The 16,648-nt window shown below is 38.6% G+C and overlaps 2 protein-coding genes, 1 long non-coding RNA gene and 1 pseudogene across 5 annotated transcripts in view; 1 reads left to right on the plus strand and 3 right to left on the minus strand.

Annotated features, from left to right (window-relative positions):
* LOC109091652 (ERO1-like protein alpha) overlaps window positions 1–16,648 on the minus strand; it is a 135,679-nt gene that overhangs the window by 55,482 nt on the left and 63,549 nt on the right. The gene's annotated exons all lie outside the window — the stretch shown is intronic.
* LOC122146656 lies at window positions 385–1,761 on the minus strand. Of its 2 annotated transcripts, XM_042766946.1 has the most exons (3): window positions 1,249–1,761; window positions 1,047–1,154; window positions 385–905 (listed from the first exon to the last, which is right to left on the minus strand). In XM_042766946.1, the coding sequence occupies exons 1-3, from the start codon at window positions 1,709–1,711 to the stop codon at window positions 814–816; spliced, it is 663 nt and encodes a 220-aa protein (XP_042622880.1). In that variant the 5' UTR covers window positions 1,712–1,761; the 3' UTR covers window positions 385–813. The 2 variants fall into 2 exon arrangements, with proteins under 2 accessions (XP_042622880.1, XP_042622879.1); XM_042766945.1 differs by having other exon boundaries at window positions 385–1,154.
* Window positions 1,812–16,648, minus strand: part of LOC109108591 — a 56,249-nt gene continuing 41,412 nt past the window's right edge. The window contains exons 2-5 of one of the 2 annotated variants that reach the window (XR_006161200.1): window positions 5,819–5,823; window positions 3,845–3,901; window positions 2,599–3,261; window positions 1,812–2,064 (exon numbers count right to left, since the gene is read on the minus strand). This is a non-coding gene — a long non-coding RNA (uncharacterized LOC109108591). Of the gene's footprint in view, window positions 2,065–2,598; window positions 3,262–3,844; window positions 3,902–4,979; window positions 5,365–5,818; window positions 5,824–16,648 lie in introns of those variants that run through there. The other variant, XR_006161199.1, reaches the window with a different exon arrangement.
* LOC109065161 lies at window positions 12,212–15,896 on the plus strand (annotated as a pseudogene).

The raw sequence follows: 16,648 nt of genomic DNA on the forward strand, positions 1-16,648 counted from the left end.
ATTAATGCATAGACAACAGTCTTTGTGAAAGCTCAATAATTTATTTTTTAACCTGATAAACGACAGTGATGTAATACTTCAGTAAATTAGAAATTCATGTAAAACATAGCAACATTTTTGTGGAATAAGGCCTATTAAATATTACATAGAACAATAGCTTACTGGAGGATGAAAGCATCTGTCAACAAATAAAACTGTGCCATAACAAAAAAAAAAAAAAAAAAAAAAAAACCTTTAAAATAAAAAATTCACCACTGAAGGTAGTAAACGAACCTGAGTCATTTCAAAATAAAAGTTCATGAAACTATTCTATCGTGATTCCATGACAGAAAATAATCTGACAAATAAAGTCTCTAAGAAAAAAAAAAAAACAACAAAAAAAAAAGACTCTTGAGAGGTGTTTACTTTATGTAGGTATTAATTGGTTTAAAGGTTACAATGATACAGGGATTGAAAATCAAAGGGTGCATTTTAAGAAATTTTAACATTCCCAAGTCTATGCTGTTCTTTGTACTTGTTCAGGTTATTGAATATTAATTGTCTTAGACTAAATCATAACTCAAAAATGACTTCATATTATGAGAATTATAATGTAAAAATAACATACTTTTTTAGATTTTACCCAACAATATCAGTTGTTAGTTATAGAAATACACAAACATGAATAATTAGAAAAAAAACATTTAGAATTAATTGCCATGTAAAATGTAAAATGTATACTGCATACAGTATATTTAGCATATTTTCATGCAGAATGTTCTGCAAACTGGTATTTACAGCCATGCATTTTTTCCTCACTGAAGTTTGGAAGTATTATCTGACGTTTATTTTAGATGGCCTGTATTCCTCATATTGTTGAAGCCACCTCAACACCATTTCATTTCTACTTTGAATAAGAGTTTCACCTGTAGAGTTAATGAATATGACAATGTAAGAGGCAAAGAATGTGATTTGGACATGAAATAAACTGGCATACAATGTTAAACTAAAAATGAAGAAAATGTTTCCATTAAGCAACTTAAATGATGTAAAATTAAATAACTCACCGCGAGATGCTTCAGGATTCTGAATGTTCAACATCCCATTCGTTAGAATTGCTTCCCATCTGCTTACTTCTCTCCTTATCTTCTCTATGAGTTTCTCATCAGCTTTCACTGAAAGAGGAAGATGACACAGAATGAGTACAATAATTTACTGAACATTTACAGATAATATAGCTGTTAAAGATAGATAGAATTGACCATTTACATTGTATGGGGCCCTCCATGCTCCATCGATCACTTTCGTCATCTCTACATCTAGTGACATCCACCCCTAATTCCTCCAGCTTCCTTTTTATTTCTTTATGCCTGTTTTTCATCTCCTGGAACATTAACGTCAGTAATTGTTCAGTGTTCAGACTTAATTCCTCGTCTTGTTGTGTGTCGGTCTCATAACGGTTCACTTCTGCAGCACACTGAGTGTTGAAGCAGAACAGACTGTTTTCTGCCACCATCTCATCAATCTTCTGCAGCAGCTCTGTGACTTGATCTCGATTCTTCTTGTCTGTGTTGTCAAAGACGTGATATCTGTTCCTGCATTTCTCAACCAGCCACTGAAGAGCTTCACCTTCACTCTCAATGTGCTGCTCGATGGAGATGTCTGGAAATCTGTCGCCCCACGTGAACAGAACTATAGTGTGTCTCCAGACGTCGTCTCCCAGAGTGGCCATGTACTGTTTAATGATTTGTTTCTGTTCGCTACTGAATGAAGTATCAACAGTAATCAATAACAACAAACCCTAATTACATAACAATATTACTTATTGTCCCACGCTCTCCAGGATTGAAGCCTGGGCAAACTTTGGGTTGAATTTAGGCGCAAAGTACTTCCACCAGCCTGGAGTGTCCAACACAGTCACATTTCTGTCATTTACAACACCAGAATATTTTGTGCACTTTTTTGTATCTTCTATTTCAAATGTTTTATTATGAAAAATAGTGTTCGCTGCTGAACTCTTCCCAGACATGATCCATCCCAACAGAACAATCCTCAGTTTTGAGAGCGGAGCCACACATTCATCTTCTAAAACAACAAAATAAATGAATAAAATGTCAGGGGAAAAAATTTTAGAATTTTATTAGACGTTTAAGAATTTTAAATGTGTAAGGAATTATTAATATTTTTTTTTTTTTTGCATTTTTTTTAGATATTTAAGATTGTTTAGAGCAATATTTTATGTTTAAAAAAAATGTTAAAATTGTATTAGTTTAAGTTAATTTGTTTACAGGGCAATGCATGTTAATGAACATGACTGATTTTTAGACATTTAAGAGAAATGTAAGAATTTTATTAGACACAAGTAATTTTTAAAACTTGATAATAAACATTTTTTAAATTTCATTAGACATTTAAGATTTTTTTAAATTATATATGTATATCCATTCAAAAAGTTAAATTAATAAATAAAAATCAAATTATATTCAACAAAAAAAATAAATCATACAATATATTTGTTTAACTCAAAACTAATTCAGCAGATGTTTTTATTTCAAAATATTCATGACAAATAAAGTTTTGACTTTTAGTGTATACATACTGTATATGTGCTTTACTTACTTATTTCTTTCAGTGTTTCTCATTTGTCCTGAAACATTTTCTGTCTGTCTTTTGCTCTTTCTTTTATTTCTTCTCTGTTTTTCTTTATCTCTAGTAGCACATCATCATGAGTTTCAAAATGCTTCCCATTGTTTGCTGCCACAACATCCTCAATCTTGATAAGCAGTTCATGGACTCCTGCACTTTTATTTTCAGTCTCAAAGGCATGATATCTTTCTCCACATCTCTGTATGATCTGCTGAATATCTTCTCCTTGATTCTTTATGTGCTGCTCGATGGATTTGTCGGCTCCTGTAAAGATCACTATTGTGTGTCTCCAGATTCTCTCACCAAAGAGACCGAGGTGCTTCTCGATGCTGAATCTGTTTTCTTTAGTAAACGGCAAACTGAGATTAATGACCAGCAGAAAGACGTGAGGTCCCGGTTCACACAGAAAAACACTGCAAACCAGTTCTTGTTTGACAACCGCTGGTGAATCCTGCAAACCATAAATCTCCCACCAGCACGGCGTGTTGATCAGAGATATCTTCCTTCCGTTCACTTCACCGTCTCTCTTCACAGACTTCACAAAGTATTCATCAGACTCGACCTCAACTCCTAAAACGCTGTTTATTATTAAGGCTTTGTCAGATTTCTGCCACCCGACAACAACGGCTCTTATTTCTGTCAGAAAAAAAAAACCACAAAGACATTGAAAATTCAAACAGCAAATTCCATTATAATTCTTATTGTGTAATAAATCAAATAAATACAGTCAATATCAAAAAGTTAATTTACTAAAGTTTATTTTACCAAACATTTTGATTTTTTAATCTTGTGAATCACTAGGTTTTGATATTTATTTGCTTTGCAATCACAATAAAATTAAGTTTTGATGCAAGTAACATTTACATACTTGCGTAAAATATACATTTACACACCAAGTGCAACACACAAGTATTTTACAAACCCAGCTATGCATATGTAGTTTGAAACCCTTCTTTAGATTCTTTGGAAATGTGTCTAAAGATCAGATTTTCTGTCCGATTTCATTCATGAAATTATCATCATAATAAAATACAAAGTTTTTGAGTGATATAAAAACCTACTAACCAACTAGAAAATTCATGTTCTAGAAGCATGTGTTTAAATCTATACATCTACATGTATGTTATGTTCGTTCCACAACAAGATAAAGGACTAAACTGTTTTATAATAAAGAATGCATTTAGCAAATAATAATTTCATAGCAAACTGTAAATGTTACCTTGTTCCATCGTTCATGTGTTTCTGTATTGTTATCCAAACAACATGTATAATAAAACTGTAAAGAAAGAAAATCAAACTATAAATCATTCAAGTAAAAGTCAATACTAAAGAAAACTAACAAAAAAATCACTTAAAATAGAATAAAAATATTACTAGTCTAATAGACTGACACTCAGGATGAATACAGGTACATTTATTTTATTCTAAAATAAAATAAGTATCTGTTAAAAACTTTGGGTGATGTTTTTCTATTATATTCTTATTGCTGTTAATAGAATATATCTTATCCTCAGGAGAAGATAACTTTATATTCGTCATATTGCTGTTAACGAATAGAAACATAGATTCTTATCCTCAAAATCATACATTTTGGAAAGTCCTTCATGTTTCGGATTTCATAAAACATTATGGATTAATTCTATTTATCTGAGAAACTTTGGGTGATGTTTTTTCTATTATACGTGCTATTAATACATGTGTTTACCCTTCAGCGAATATACAATTGAATTGATTTTAGAGAATGACTGCACCATATTCTTGCAAAATTCCATATGGTTATAAAATTCCATTCTTGCAAAATTCCATATGGTTATTGATTTTAGAGAGAAAAATAAATTTCACCCTACATTCATTAATGTATAACAAAATAATAAAAAACTTGGAATAGTATACTAAAAAAATAATAAATGTAGGTTTTAAGTAAAAAGATTCAACAAAGAATGTATTTCTTAAAGGAATAACTCTCGTTCAATGTCCACAATAGAATGTTACTGATTTATTTAAATTTTTTTATGGTGCTTTTATTTAAAGTGTTATAACATTTGGTTTAATTTGCTGGTATGGCAATGCTTCAGAGCCACAGAAGAAACTTCTGATGAAAGAGGTGATTTTGGCAGATAAACTACAGAGTACCGAAATGACAGGAACACCAAACTTTGTTCAATCTAATGACATACTGTTAACACAATTCTGATATCATTTCAGTGCAGTAAACAACTAAAGTATCTGAGTATTTGACACGCTTAAACCTGCTTGTGTTCAACTCATTCCAGTCTGACATAAACCCTACTAAACCAGACCACTGCCATCAGAAACCTGTTCAGCACAATCTCTCTTATATTTCTATCACTTACCTGTGAGTATCAGATGTGTTCACAAGGGTCTCTGAACGACTCAATATTCTGTTCTTTAAAGAGTTTGTTTCAGGCGTCCATTTTGTTGTTGATCAAGTTAGTTTCTCTTTCTCTGAGTCTCTCACTGAACTACAGTGATGTCAGAGCTCCTCCTGTATTCACACATTTACATTCATGTTGCTTCATGTGTGTCTGTTTGTATGTTTCTGTCAGCTCTCGAAGAAGAGATTTCAGCAGACTTACAAAATGTTGAATGTTTGGCAACATTTGTGAAGAGTTTCCAGCTCAAATGCTGCTCAACTTACAGATGTGTAAGGATATTCTTTTCTATTCTTATGGTAACACTTACCTGGTTTTAATACGGTGCACATGAAACCCCCAGAAAGGGAATGGTTTTGCAGGTGGTGTCCACAGATAAGTGCTCTCTCCTTGTCTATCCTGACTGTTTTATCTAGTCTTGTGTTTTGTTAAGGTCCTTCTCACTCCTTGTTTTATGAGGCAATATCTGTAACACAGTCAGGTTGCACAGATAGTCCAGCTCTGGATGGTACATCAGTATGTGCTGTAGTGAGGAGGTCTGGTGTGTTTCCAGCACAGTCTCAAGAACATAGAGGATATTCCTGGAGATGGACCATTACACGAGGAGAGCCGGACAGGGCTGTAGAAGGGCTAAAACCCAGCAGCAGGACTGCTATCTGCTCCATGTGTGAGGAGGAACAGGAGGAGCACTGCTAGAGCCCTACACAATGACCTCCAGCAGACTGTGTGCATGTTACTGACCAAACTGTCAGAAACAGACTCCATAAGGGTGGCATGAGGACTGATGTCCTGTAGTGGACCTGTGCTCACAGTCCAGGGGTCTCAAAATGGACATAGAAAATGCAATGCGTACGCAATTTTCCACATACATATCGGGAATTATTTTAGGCGTTTTCCATAAAGGTTTTCTATGGGAGGAATCGCATAAAGGCGCTGCGTTCGTGAGTTTGGTCTTTTAAAAACACTGTTTTAACGCATTAAGCCACGTGAAGCGTTTTTCTTTTTAAATTTATTTAAAATTTTTTTTAACATTTTAATTCCATCACATTCAAATTAAGGCAATGTCGTACAGTTTAAAAGCATGTAAAACAAACAAAAACTAAAATGAACGTAAAAAAATTTTAAAAAAAAAAAGAAAAAGAAAAAAAGTGCTATAGGCTATAATATTAGGGAAGTTACATACACTTGAAAAGCTTTAGAATGTTTTTTTATTAGCTTCTTGTTTTGTGATCTCATATTAGAAAGGGTTTCAAAATATAGACTACTTTAAGATGTCAGGACATAGACAAGAGCCAGAGGTGAGTGAATCCAAACACAGTGCTTTATTTACAATAATGGTGTGAAGGCAAGGTAGGTATGCAAGGTTTTCAGGTGCAGGTTCGGTGCAAATCCCTCAGTGCGGGGTGGAAGCAGGTGCGTAAGTTTTCAGCAGATGTCAATGCCACTCAGTCACAGATCGACAATACTTGTCTCTTCCACAGATCACTCTCAGACATGGAGACTTCCAGCAGGCTCGGAGACAACACAGGAGAACTGGGGAATCGCAGGTTTTCAGGCCACTGGGTAGTGCTCAGGAATTCTGGAGGCAGTGAAACAATGACACAGAGGTTAATGTTCAAATGTAAGTATACTTTACGTCGTAGAATCTGCAGCGTTTCGGCTGCTCGTAGAAATCTGCAGTGGTTTCCTGATGCTCTTGACGCTGAACTTCTTTCTTCTTGCTTTTTAAACGGATCGCATTCAATGGTCCGTTCCTGTTGGAGGCTTGACTATAAACTTTCAAACCAACTGAGCACCGAGGCTTAGTTTGGTGAGAGGTTGTAGCTGTTTTATACTGGTTCTGTGACGAGGTTGCTGATGGTGAACAGGTGCGGGTAATTAGTATTCAGGTGAATGTGATCGTTCTGAGATGGATGGGACCGAGCTTGACTGGTCCCTGACATAAGATCAGTGTTACAAAAGGTAATATATGATGGTTTCTTTTGAGTTATTTTTGTTTTATGAGTAGCCTATAAAACTTTGCTAAAATTATTAAAAGATTAATAATGTAATTTTGTTTTTCAGAAAAATATGGGTTTTGAAAAACGTTAAGTGTTTTAGGCGAATTCACAGAAAACTTTCAATTTTTCCTTCATTAAGGGCAGAAATGCTCAGTGTTATGAGCACCAAATAAATAACATCAGTAAAAATGAACATATAAAATGAATGAGCACACAAAAAAGTAAGGTCACAGATTATAAATTACATAAAAATGACCATTAACTTGGAAATAACTGACCATAGTTCGATGAAAAGATGAAAAGAACAATAGGCTAGTTTGTGATTTCTGTGATTTCTCATGTGACCAAAGAGGGGCGCTTTCACTCCTCTAGTGTTCAATTATATTAATCATACTTATGTGAGCTGTCATTTTTTCCCAAACCACACCTTTTAATTTTTCTGTAAACATGATCCTACAATCTTATAAATTCATCAGCATTGATCTTAAACAGCAGAAAGCAGCGCTTTAGGAGATTTGATCTGAGCTCTTTGCAAAAGAAAAGATAAAGCAGTTAGAATGTAATACTGTCTGTTTTATTTTTAATGACACCTAATAATATATAAATAACAAATATATAATAACAAATATTACATAGCCTAAATAAAGAAACGAAAATCCATCAACCAGCTGATATATTTGCAGAATTAATCGATTCAAAAATGAAAAAAAAAAAATATATATTTTCGGTTTTATTTAGACTTTGTTTGTTTCTTTATGCATATTATCAAGGGTGTTAGGATTAATTGAGGCATTGGTGGGGAAGTAACGGCAGACAACAGACATTTAATTGATTGATCAAAATTATTGGGATTATAGGGACAATTTAGTGGCTGATATTGTTAGGAACATGTCATAGCATATCTAAACTAAACTCTACAGCCTTGAAAGTCATAACAAGTGATATCGGACTAACTATAGTTCTCTCCTTAAATTTAAAGAGATCCAACAACAGATTCAAGAGTTACTCCAAATTTCACAAAAAGCTTATGGATGTAATTATAATAGAAGAGAAATATAGGGCAATAGAACATCATTAATTTGTTTCCTGCTAGCTATATTTCACAAACATAAAAAAAAAATCTGTCTCTAAACCTCTCTTTTCTTTATTCAAAGCTGATCTAGACGAGTACATGGAAACTATCCGAAGTTCAGTTCCGTTGTGGGCCGTGCCTCAGCCTGCTCGTCACCGTGGGCACCCTCCTGCATCCTCCACTTCGGCTCCGCCCCATGCTGAGAGTTCTTCAAGGCTGGCGCGCCGAACCCCGCTCAGGAGAGCGGCGCCCCCCCGTGTCACATCCAGCTGCGAAATCGTCCAAGACGACGACAAAGCGGCCCTGACACAGGCAACTCGGAGATGTGGGAGACTGCTCTTCAGGAAGTGGCGGAGACAGTGCCACTCCTTCCCCCGGGGGAGGGCTGGTTTTTAAAAAATACCAATTAAAAAATATCAATCCCCTACTATTTCTCCACAACTTGCCACTCACACCCCCCCACCCCCCTTTCCTCCGAGTTCCAAGGCTCGTGGGTTGACAATAAGCAACGCACTGCCTCCTCATTCTCACCCACGACGCCCCCTTTTGTCAGTGGCCAAGAGGTTGCGGCTCGGAGACACAACGCCTCTCCACGCATCTCTGCACCATTGCGGGTATGTCAACTGTCCCTTTTTTGCCACTTGCACGGAGTTTGGGGGTGTGGCTTGCACTGCCCAACCCGTCACGCTGGTTCGACTCGGTTACGCGATTCAGTTCGCCTGGCGACCTCCCATGTTCAATGGCGTCCTTGAGACTTTGGTGGCAGTCCGGGACGCCTCTGTCTAGCCTCTGTCTCGAGGAGATTGCTGTCCTGTTGGCGAAGGATGCAATCAAGCCAGTCCCTCCAGCTGAGATGAGGAGCGGGTTTTACAACCCTTACTTCATCGTACCCAAGAAAAGCGGTGGCCTTTGACCTATCCTGGATCTGCGAGTCTTGAATCGGGCCCTGCACAAGCTCCCGTTCAAGATGTTGACGCAGAAACGTATTATCAAATGCGTCCAAACCCAGGATTGGTTTGCAGCGATCGACCTGAAGGACGCGTTCTTTCATGTCTCGATCCTCCCTCGCCACACACCGTTTCTGCGGTTTGCGTTCGAGGGTCAGGCATGGCAGTACAAAGTCCTCCCCATCGGGCTCTCCCTGTCCCTCGTGTCTTCATGAAGGTTGCGGTGGGTGCCCTTGCCCCACTCTGGGAAGTGGGAATCAGGATCCTCATCTCGACGACTGGCTCATCATGGCCCGGTCCCGAGAGGAGTTGTGCGATCCTAGGGGACCTGGTGCTTCGGCACCTCAGTCAGTTGGGGCTTCAGGTCAACCGAGAGAAGAGCAAGCTCTCCCCTGCGCAGAGAATCTCTTATCTCAGTATGGAGTTAGACTCTGTGAGTATGACGGCATGTCTCACCAGCGAGCATGCCCAGTCAGTGCTGAACTGCCATCTCCTCCTGTGGAGTCAGACGTGGCTCAAGTCACTGTGCGCTGTCCACATCCCGGGGGAGCTCAATCGTGCAGCCGACACGCTCTCACGACAGCTCACTTTCCCCGGGGAATGGCGACTCCATCCCCAGACGGTCCTGCTTATCTGGAGTCGATTCCCACTGCCAGCTGTACTATTCCCTGTCCCTGGCCCCCCTGGGCACGGATGCACTGGCACACAGCTGGCCTCGGGCTCTACGCAAGTATGCATTTCCCCCAGTGAGACTTCTAGCACAGAAACTTTGCAAGGTCAGGGAGGACGAGGAACAGGTCCTGTTGGTTGCGCCTTACTGGCCCACACGGTACCTGGTTTTTTTGGAACTCATGCTCCTTGTGACAACCCCTCCCTGGCCGCATCCCCTGAGGAGGGACCTCCTCTCCCAGGGGCTGGGCACCATATGGCATATGGCACCCGCATCCAGATCTTTGGAACCTCCACGTGTGGCTTCTGGACAGGACGCGGCAGACCTAAGTGATCTGCCACCGGCGGTGGAAGACACTATCACTCAGGCTAGAGCCCCTTCTACAAGGCAGGCCTATGCTTTGAAGCAAGGAAGGTTGGAGCGTAGGCTTTCACCCGCCACCTTGAAAGTGTATGTGGCTGCCACTGTAGCCCATCATGATGCAGTGAACGGCTGGTCCCTGGGGAGGCATGACTGATCGTTAGGTTCCCGAGGGGTGCCAGAAGGTTAAATCCTCCTAGGACACCCCTGATACCCTTCTGGGACCTCTCTATTGTTCTGTCTGGACTTCAGAGGGGTCCCTTTGAGCCGCTTGACTCAGTCGAGCTGAAGTTCCTGTCTAGACAGCGCTCCTGGTCATTCTCACTTCCATCAAGAGGGTAGGGGACCTCCAACCATTTTCGGTAAGTGAAGAGTGCCTTGTGTTCGGGCCGGCCTACTCTCACATTGTCCTGAGACCCCAGCCTGGATACGTGCTCAAGGTTTCTACCACTCCCTTCCCTACTCTAGGACCTGCCTCAGAGACCCATTCCATATGTAGTACTGCCCCCTGGGTCAGTCCATATCAATATCGCCACATGTCACCTCCCTAGGGTAGGATGTGGTCTCCGTAGCAACCTTTTCCTAAGGCTCGCTTCCCCATCGTTCTTCCAAGCTTAAAGAACAAATAGGAAAGATTTGAAGCAATCATTCACTGAAGGTTGAAATCCCTTCCAAAAACTTTTTGTGGGCGGAACAGCAGCATGGCCTTCTCCAGCAGTGATGTACTCACCCTTTTGGTCCCCTTCCGTACCAAGGTCAGTGAATTTGCGCTGGTGCTTTGAGAAGGTAAGCGTAGCTTTTGTGACACACCGCAGCTTGTCGACAATTGCAGCTCCACAGTGTTGTGACGGTGTTCAGGTTGTGGCGTTTTCCATAGGACCCCATATGTCGTTCGACATAACTCATAGTGACCGACAGATAGGGAACGTCTCGATTACGTACGTAACCCTCGTTCCCTGATGGAGGGAACGGAGACGTTATGTCCCCATGCCACAATCTTGAACCATTTACTGTTGTACTGTTGCCGGGACATTTTCTTGGCTCCTCAGCATAAAACCTGAAGAGTGGATGCACCTGTCGCCTATTTATACCCGTAGGCACGGGGAGTGGCTCAGGTATGTAAAATCCACTAGCCAATTTTCATTCAAACTCAGAGATGATTGGCCTCCCAAGTGAGACCCCATATGTCGTTCGACATAACGTCTCCATTCCCTCCATCAGGGAATGAGGGTTACGTACGTAACTGAGACGTTATTATATATTTTTTATTTATATATTATTAGGTGTCATTAAAAATAAAACAGACAATATTACATTCTACCTGCTTTATCTTTTCTTTTGCAAAGTGCTCAGATCAAATCTCCTAAAGCACTGCTTTCTGCTGTTAAAGGTCAATGCTGATGAATTTATAAGATCACAGGATCATATTTACAGAAAAATCAAAAGGTGTGGTTTGGGAAAAAATGACAGCTTACATAAGTATAATTAATATAATTGAACACTAGAGGAGTGAAAGCGCCCCTCTTTGGTCACATGAGAAATCACATCACAAACTAGCCTCTTGTTCTTTTTATCTTTTCAGCGAACTATGGTCAGTTTATTTCCAAGTTAATGGTCATTTTTTACTAATTTATCATTTATGACCTTACTTTTTTGTGTGCTCATTCATTTTATATGTTCATTTCCACTGATGTTATTTATTTGTTGCTCATAACACTGAGCATTTCTGCCCTTAATGAAGGAAAAAGTGAAAGTTTTCTGTGAATTCGCCTAAAACACTTAACATTTTTCAAAACCCATATTTTTCTGAAAAACAAAATTACATTTTTAATCTTTTAATTATTTTAGCAAAGTTTTATAGACTACTCATAAAACAAAAATAACAAAAGAAACCATCATATATTACTTTTTGTAACACTGATCTTAAAGTAGTCTATATTTTGAAACCTTTTCTAATATGAGATCACAAAACAAGAAGCTAATAAAAATAAACATTCTAAAGCTTTTCAAATGTATGTAACTGCCCTGATATTATAGCCTATAGCACTTTTTTATTCTTTTTCTTTTTTTAAATAATATTTTTGTTCAATTTATGTACAACATTTTACTGTACGACATTGCCTTATATCTCTTCTTCGAGAGCTGACAGAAACATACAAACAGACACACATGAAGCAACATGAATGTAAATGTGTGAATACAGGAGGAGCTCTGACATCACTGTAGTTCAGTGAGAGACTCAGAGAAAGAGAAACTAACTTGATCAACAACAAAATGAACACCTGAAACCATCGAACTCTTTAAACAACAGAATATTGAGTCGTTCAGAGACCCTTGTGAACACATCTGATACTCACAGGTAAGTGATAGAAATATAAGAGAGATTGTGCTGAACAGGTTTCTGATGGCAGTGGTCTGGTTTTAGTAGGGTTTTATGTCAGACTGGAATGAGTTGAACACAAGCAGGTTTAAGCGTGTCAAATACTCAGATACTTTAGTTGTTTTACTGCACTGAAATGATATCAGAATTGTATATAAACAGTATGTCATTAGATTGAACAAAGTTTGGTGTTTCTGTCATTTTGTCACGCGACATAAAGACAAACAAGTAAAACAGGAAGTAAATGACCTGCAGACAAACTGAACACAATCCTGCTTCACTGCAGCTGAAAATCACTTTTACATTACACAATAACTTATGATCATATAACATATTTTGTGGAAATATGAATCTTATTTTTGATAAAGAGATTTATATGTTTGTTGGAAAATATAGAGCTTGTTGTTTGTACTTTCTTTAAACAGCAGGTCATAGTTCAGATTGCTCAGTAAGTTTACGAGTCTCTCACTTTGTTTCAAACGAATGATTGTGTTTCCATCACTATCAGTTCTCACATTTAACCAGTTAAACTATCATTTTTCTTTAAAAGGTTTAAAGAGGGAAAGAACAATGGCAGAATCTTCACTAACAGCAAGAAAAACCAGGAGACGGAGTATTGAACATGATCCTCCATGTAAGTCAATAACTAAGAAAAACACTTTGACTTTTCTTTTATAATATTGAATATGCACAGTTCAGGAACGTAAAGCAGATCAAATAATTTCAGCTTAACCAGAATAATTCTTGTATTTATATTTATTTATTTATTTATTTAGGTGAGTGGTTATGTAATGAGCTTCACATTTAGGTTCTGATCAGCTTGTCTGGGTTCATTTTACAATAATAACCAGCTGACTGTACATGATCTCTTTATATTTGAGTTTCTTCAGCACTCTTTGTCTCTAAACACTCTTTACATTCAACCAGCTTCATGAGGTGCATCATGGGATTCTTCATAAACAGTATTGAAGGAGGTTCACACTAATCCTAAATAATGTCTCTTTCCAGTCATGTCATCCTCCATGAGTTCACTGTCTGAGGAGATTCAGTGCTCTGTATGTCTGGATGTGTTCACTGATCCAGTCACGACTCCATGTGGACACAACTTCTGCAAGATCTGTCTGAATAAGTGCTGGGACAACAGCCAGACCTGCAGCTGTCCATACTGTAAAGAAACATTCAGAAAAGCCTGATCTCAAGATTAATACCACACTCCGAGAGATTGTAGATCACTGTAAAAAGAAAAGTCCTGAGAAAAAGCATGAAGTTCTGTGTGACATCTGTGAGGAAAGAAAGCTGAAAGCGCTGAAGTCGTGTCTGGTGTGTCAGAGCTCTTACTGTGAAACTCACCTGGAGCCTCATCTGAGAGTGACACGTTTGAAGAAACACAAACTGATGGATCCTGTGAGTAATCTGGAGGACTATATATGTCAGAAACATGAGAGACCTCTGGATCTGTTCTGTAGAGATGATCAGACATGTGTGTGTTCATTCTGCACCGAGACAGACCACAAGAACCAAAACACTGTTCCTATAGAAGAGGAGAGTCAAGAGAAGAAGGTAGAAGTTATTATTCTTTTAAAGGACTGATATCATGAGGAATCAGATTTCATTTCATCTTGTGAAATAAAAGTTCATTATGAAAACATATTGTGAGTTTAATCTGTGTTATGATAAACGTGTCTGTGTTGTTCTCTCTATAGACTGAACTGATGAAGACACAGAAAGACGTGCAGCTGATGATCCAGAACAGAATCAAGAAGATTCAAGACATCAAACACTCAGCAGAAGTCAGAAAAGTGAGTTTAAAATAATAGAATAAAACAAATGTAAATATTTATTACTGCAACAAACTTCAATGTTTAGAGACACTGACAAGACATAACAATAACAAAATAAACAAACAATCAAACGAATGAGTGACAGCCCTTCACAGATGACTATCACACTAAAATATACAGCAAACAGCCAATAAAACAACAACTAAAATGTCCAGGCTTGTTCTGCTCTCGTCCAGGGTGGCAGGGTGACGTTTTAATACTTCATTTGAGGGATTCTGAAAACACATGTAGCCTATGTATGTGAACAAAAAGTGTATGAGCAATAGTTACAGATTCTTCTGTTAGCAAACACTGCTAATAATTTGTTGCCTGTCCTGGTTGACCAGAGAAACACAGAGAAGGAGAAAGCAGTCCGTGTCGAGCTCTTCACTGATCTCATCCACTCCATTGAGAGACATCAGACTGAACTGCTGGAGATGATGGAGGAGCAGCAGAAAGCAGCAGGACAGGAGCGAGAGCTGATTGAAGAGCTGGAGCAGGAGATCACTGAGCTAAAGATGAGAAACACTGAGCTGGAGCAGCTCTCACACACTGAAGATCACCTCCACCTCCTACAGGTCAGTCAACATGATCTCTCTGATCAATGATGATGCAGGATATGACATGCTGAAGGATTTCTCCTGTCTCCTGCTGTAGATTCACTCATCCCTGTGCAGCTCTAGAAACACCAGGAACTGGCCTGAGATCAGTATGAAGACTGATGAGAGTCTGGAGACTCTGAGGAGAGCTCTGACTCAACTGAAGGACACTATAGATGAGAAACTCACACTAACTGGTACATCAATACACACACTGATCAGATAGAAACATGATAGTGTACCCTATCCTTTAAATATAAGCTTCAGATCTGATGATGTTTTCTTGTCATTAGTCTCTACAGAGCTGAAGTGGATGCAGCAGTATGCAGGTACAGTGTGCTGTCTGCACTACACTAGTGTTACATTCATACACTCAACTGCTTCATTACTGCACTACAATCTGATTAAACACTGGATTAAATATTAAAAACATCAGCATCACAGAATATCTGTATTCTCTGTTTTCTCAGTGGATGTGACTCTGGATCCTGATACAGCTAGTCCATATCTCATTCTGTCTGATGATGGAAAACAAGTGAGACATGGAGACATTAGACAGAAACTCCCAGACACACCAGAGAGATTTGATACATGTCCCTGTGTCCTGGGAAAGGAGGGATTCTCCTCAGGGAGATTTTATTTTGAGGTGCAGGTGAAGGGAAAGACTGAATGGATTTTAGGAGTGGCCAGAGAATCCATTAACAGGAAGGGAATGATCTCACTGAGACCCAGTGATGGATACTGGACTGTGTGGCTGAGGAATGGAGATGAATATGAAGCCTGTGCTAGTCCTCCTGTCTCTCTGTCTCTGAGAGTGAAGCCGCAGCGGGTCGGGGTGTTTGTGGATTATGAGGAGGGTCTGGTCTCCTTTTATGATGTGGAGTCCAGCGTCTCATATCTACTCTTTCACTGCTCAGATCGTCTTTCACTGAAAAACTCTATCCGATTTTTAGGCCCATGCCCTAATGATGGAGGGTGAAAAAACTCAAACCCACTGATCATCACACCTGGTCAGTTGTATAATAAATGAATTTACTCAATTATCAAATGCAAAGATTAAAATAATGAATTTTTATTAATTAAAAGATCTGGCAGACATTATGTCTAGGGGCCTATAATTTTTTTTTTATCATTTGCTTTTCAGTTTTTAAAATCTAAATTATATTATCCCATCTTTTTATGTAAATTATAATGCTTGTTTCCAGTAAATGATTTTTTGTTTCAACTTTTCATAAATATTCCTGCCATTTTTTGCTGATTTTACATCCGAGTTAGTGCTGGCTGCAGATAAAGTTTTAATTGTTGGTGATTTTAATATCCATATTGATAATGAAAAACATGCATTGGGATCAGCATTTATAGACATTCTGAACTCTGTTGGGGTTAGACAACACGTCTCAGGACCTACTCATTGTCGAAATCATACTCTAGATTTAATACTGTCACATGGAATTGATGTTGATGGTGTTGAAATTATGCAGCCAAGCGATGATATCTCAGATCATTATTTAGTTTTGTGCAAACTTCATATAGCTAAAACTGTAAATTCAACTTCTTGTTACTGTGTGAGCTGGCCAAATCTTCCATACTAGTATTCCATACTTCCATACTGATGATGTAACAGAAACTATGGACTCTCTCTTTTCTAGCATTTTAAATATGATGAGGTAACAGAAACTATGGACTCTCTCTTTTCTAGCATTTTAAATACAGTTGCCCCTTTACGCTTAAGGAAGGTTAAGGAAAACAATCTGACACCGTGGTATAATGAGCACACTCGAA

Source organism: Cyprinus carpio, chromosome A11, assembly GCF_018340385.1.
Source record: "Cyprinus carpio isolate SPL01 chromosome A11, ASM1834038v1, whole genome shotgun sequence".
Classification (NCBI taxonomy): domain Eukaryota; kingdom Metazoa; phylum Chordata; class Actinopteri; order Cypriniformes; family Cyprinidae; genus Cyprinus; species Cyprinus carpio.

Bases quoted from the DNA above. Each gene is read 5' to 3' on its own strand.
- LOC122146656 (XM_042766945.1), bottom strand. From the start codon at position 1,711: ATGGCCACTCTGGGAGACGACGTCTGGAGACACACTATAGTTCTGTTC. The intron at 1,155-1,248 runs GTAAATGGTCAA...TTCCTCTTTCAG, and splicing joins CATGGAGGGCCCCATACAAT to TGAAAGCTGATGAGAAACTC.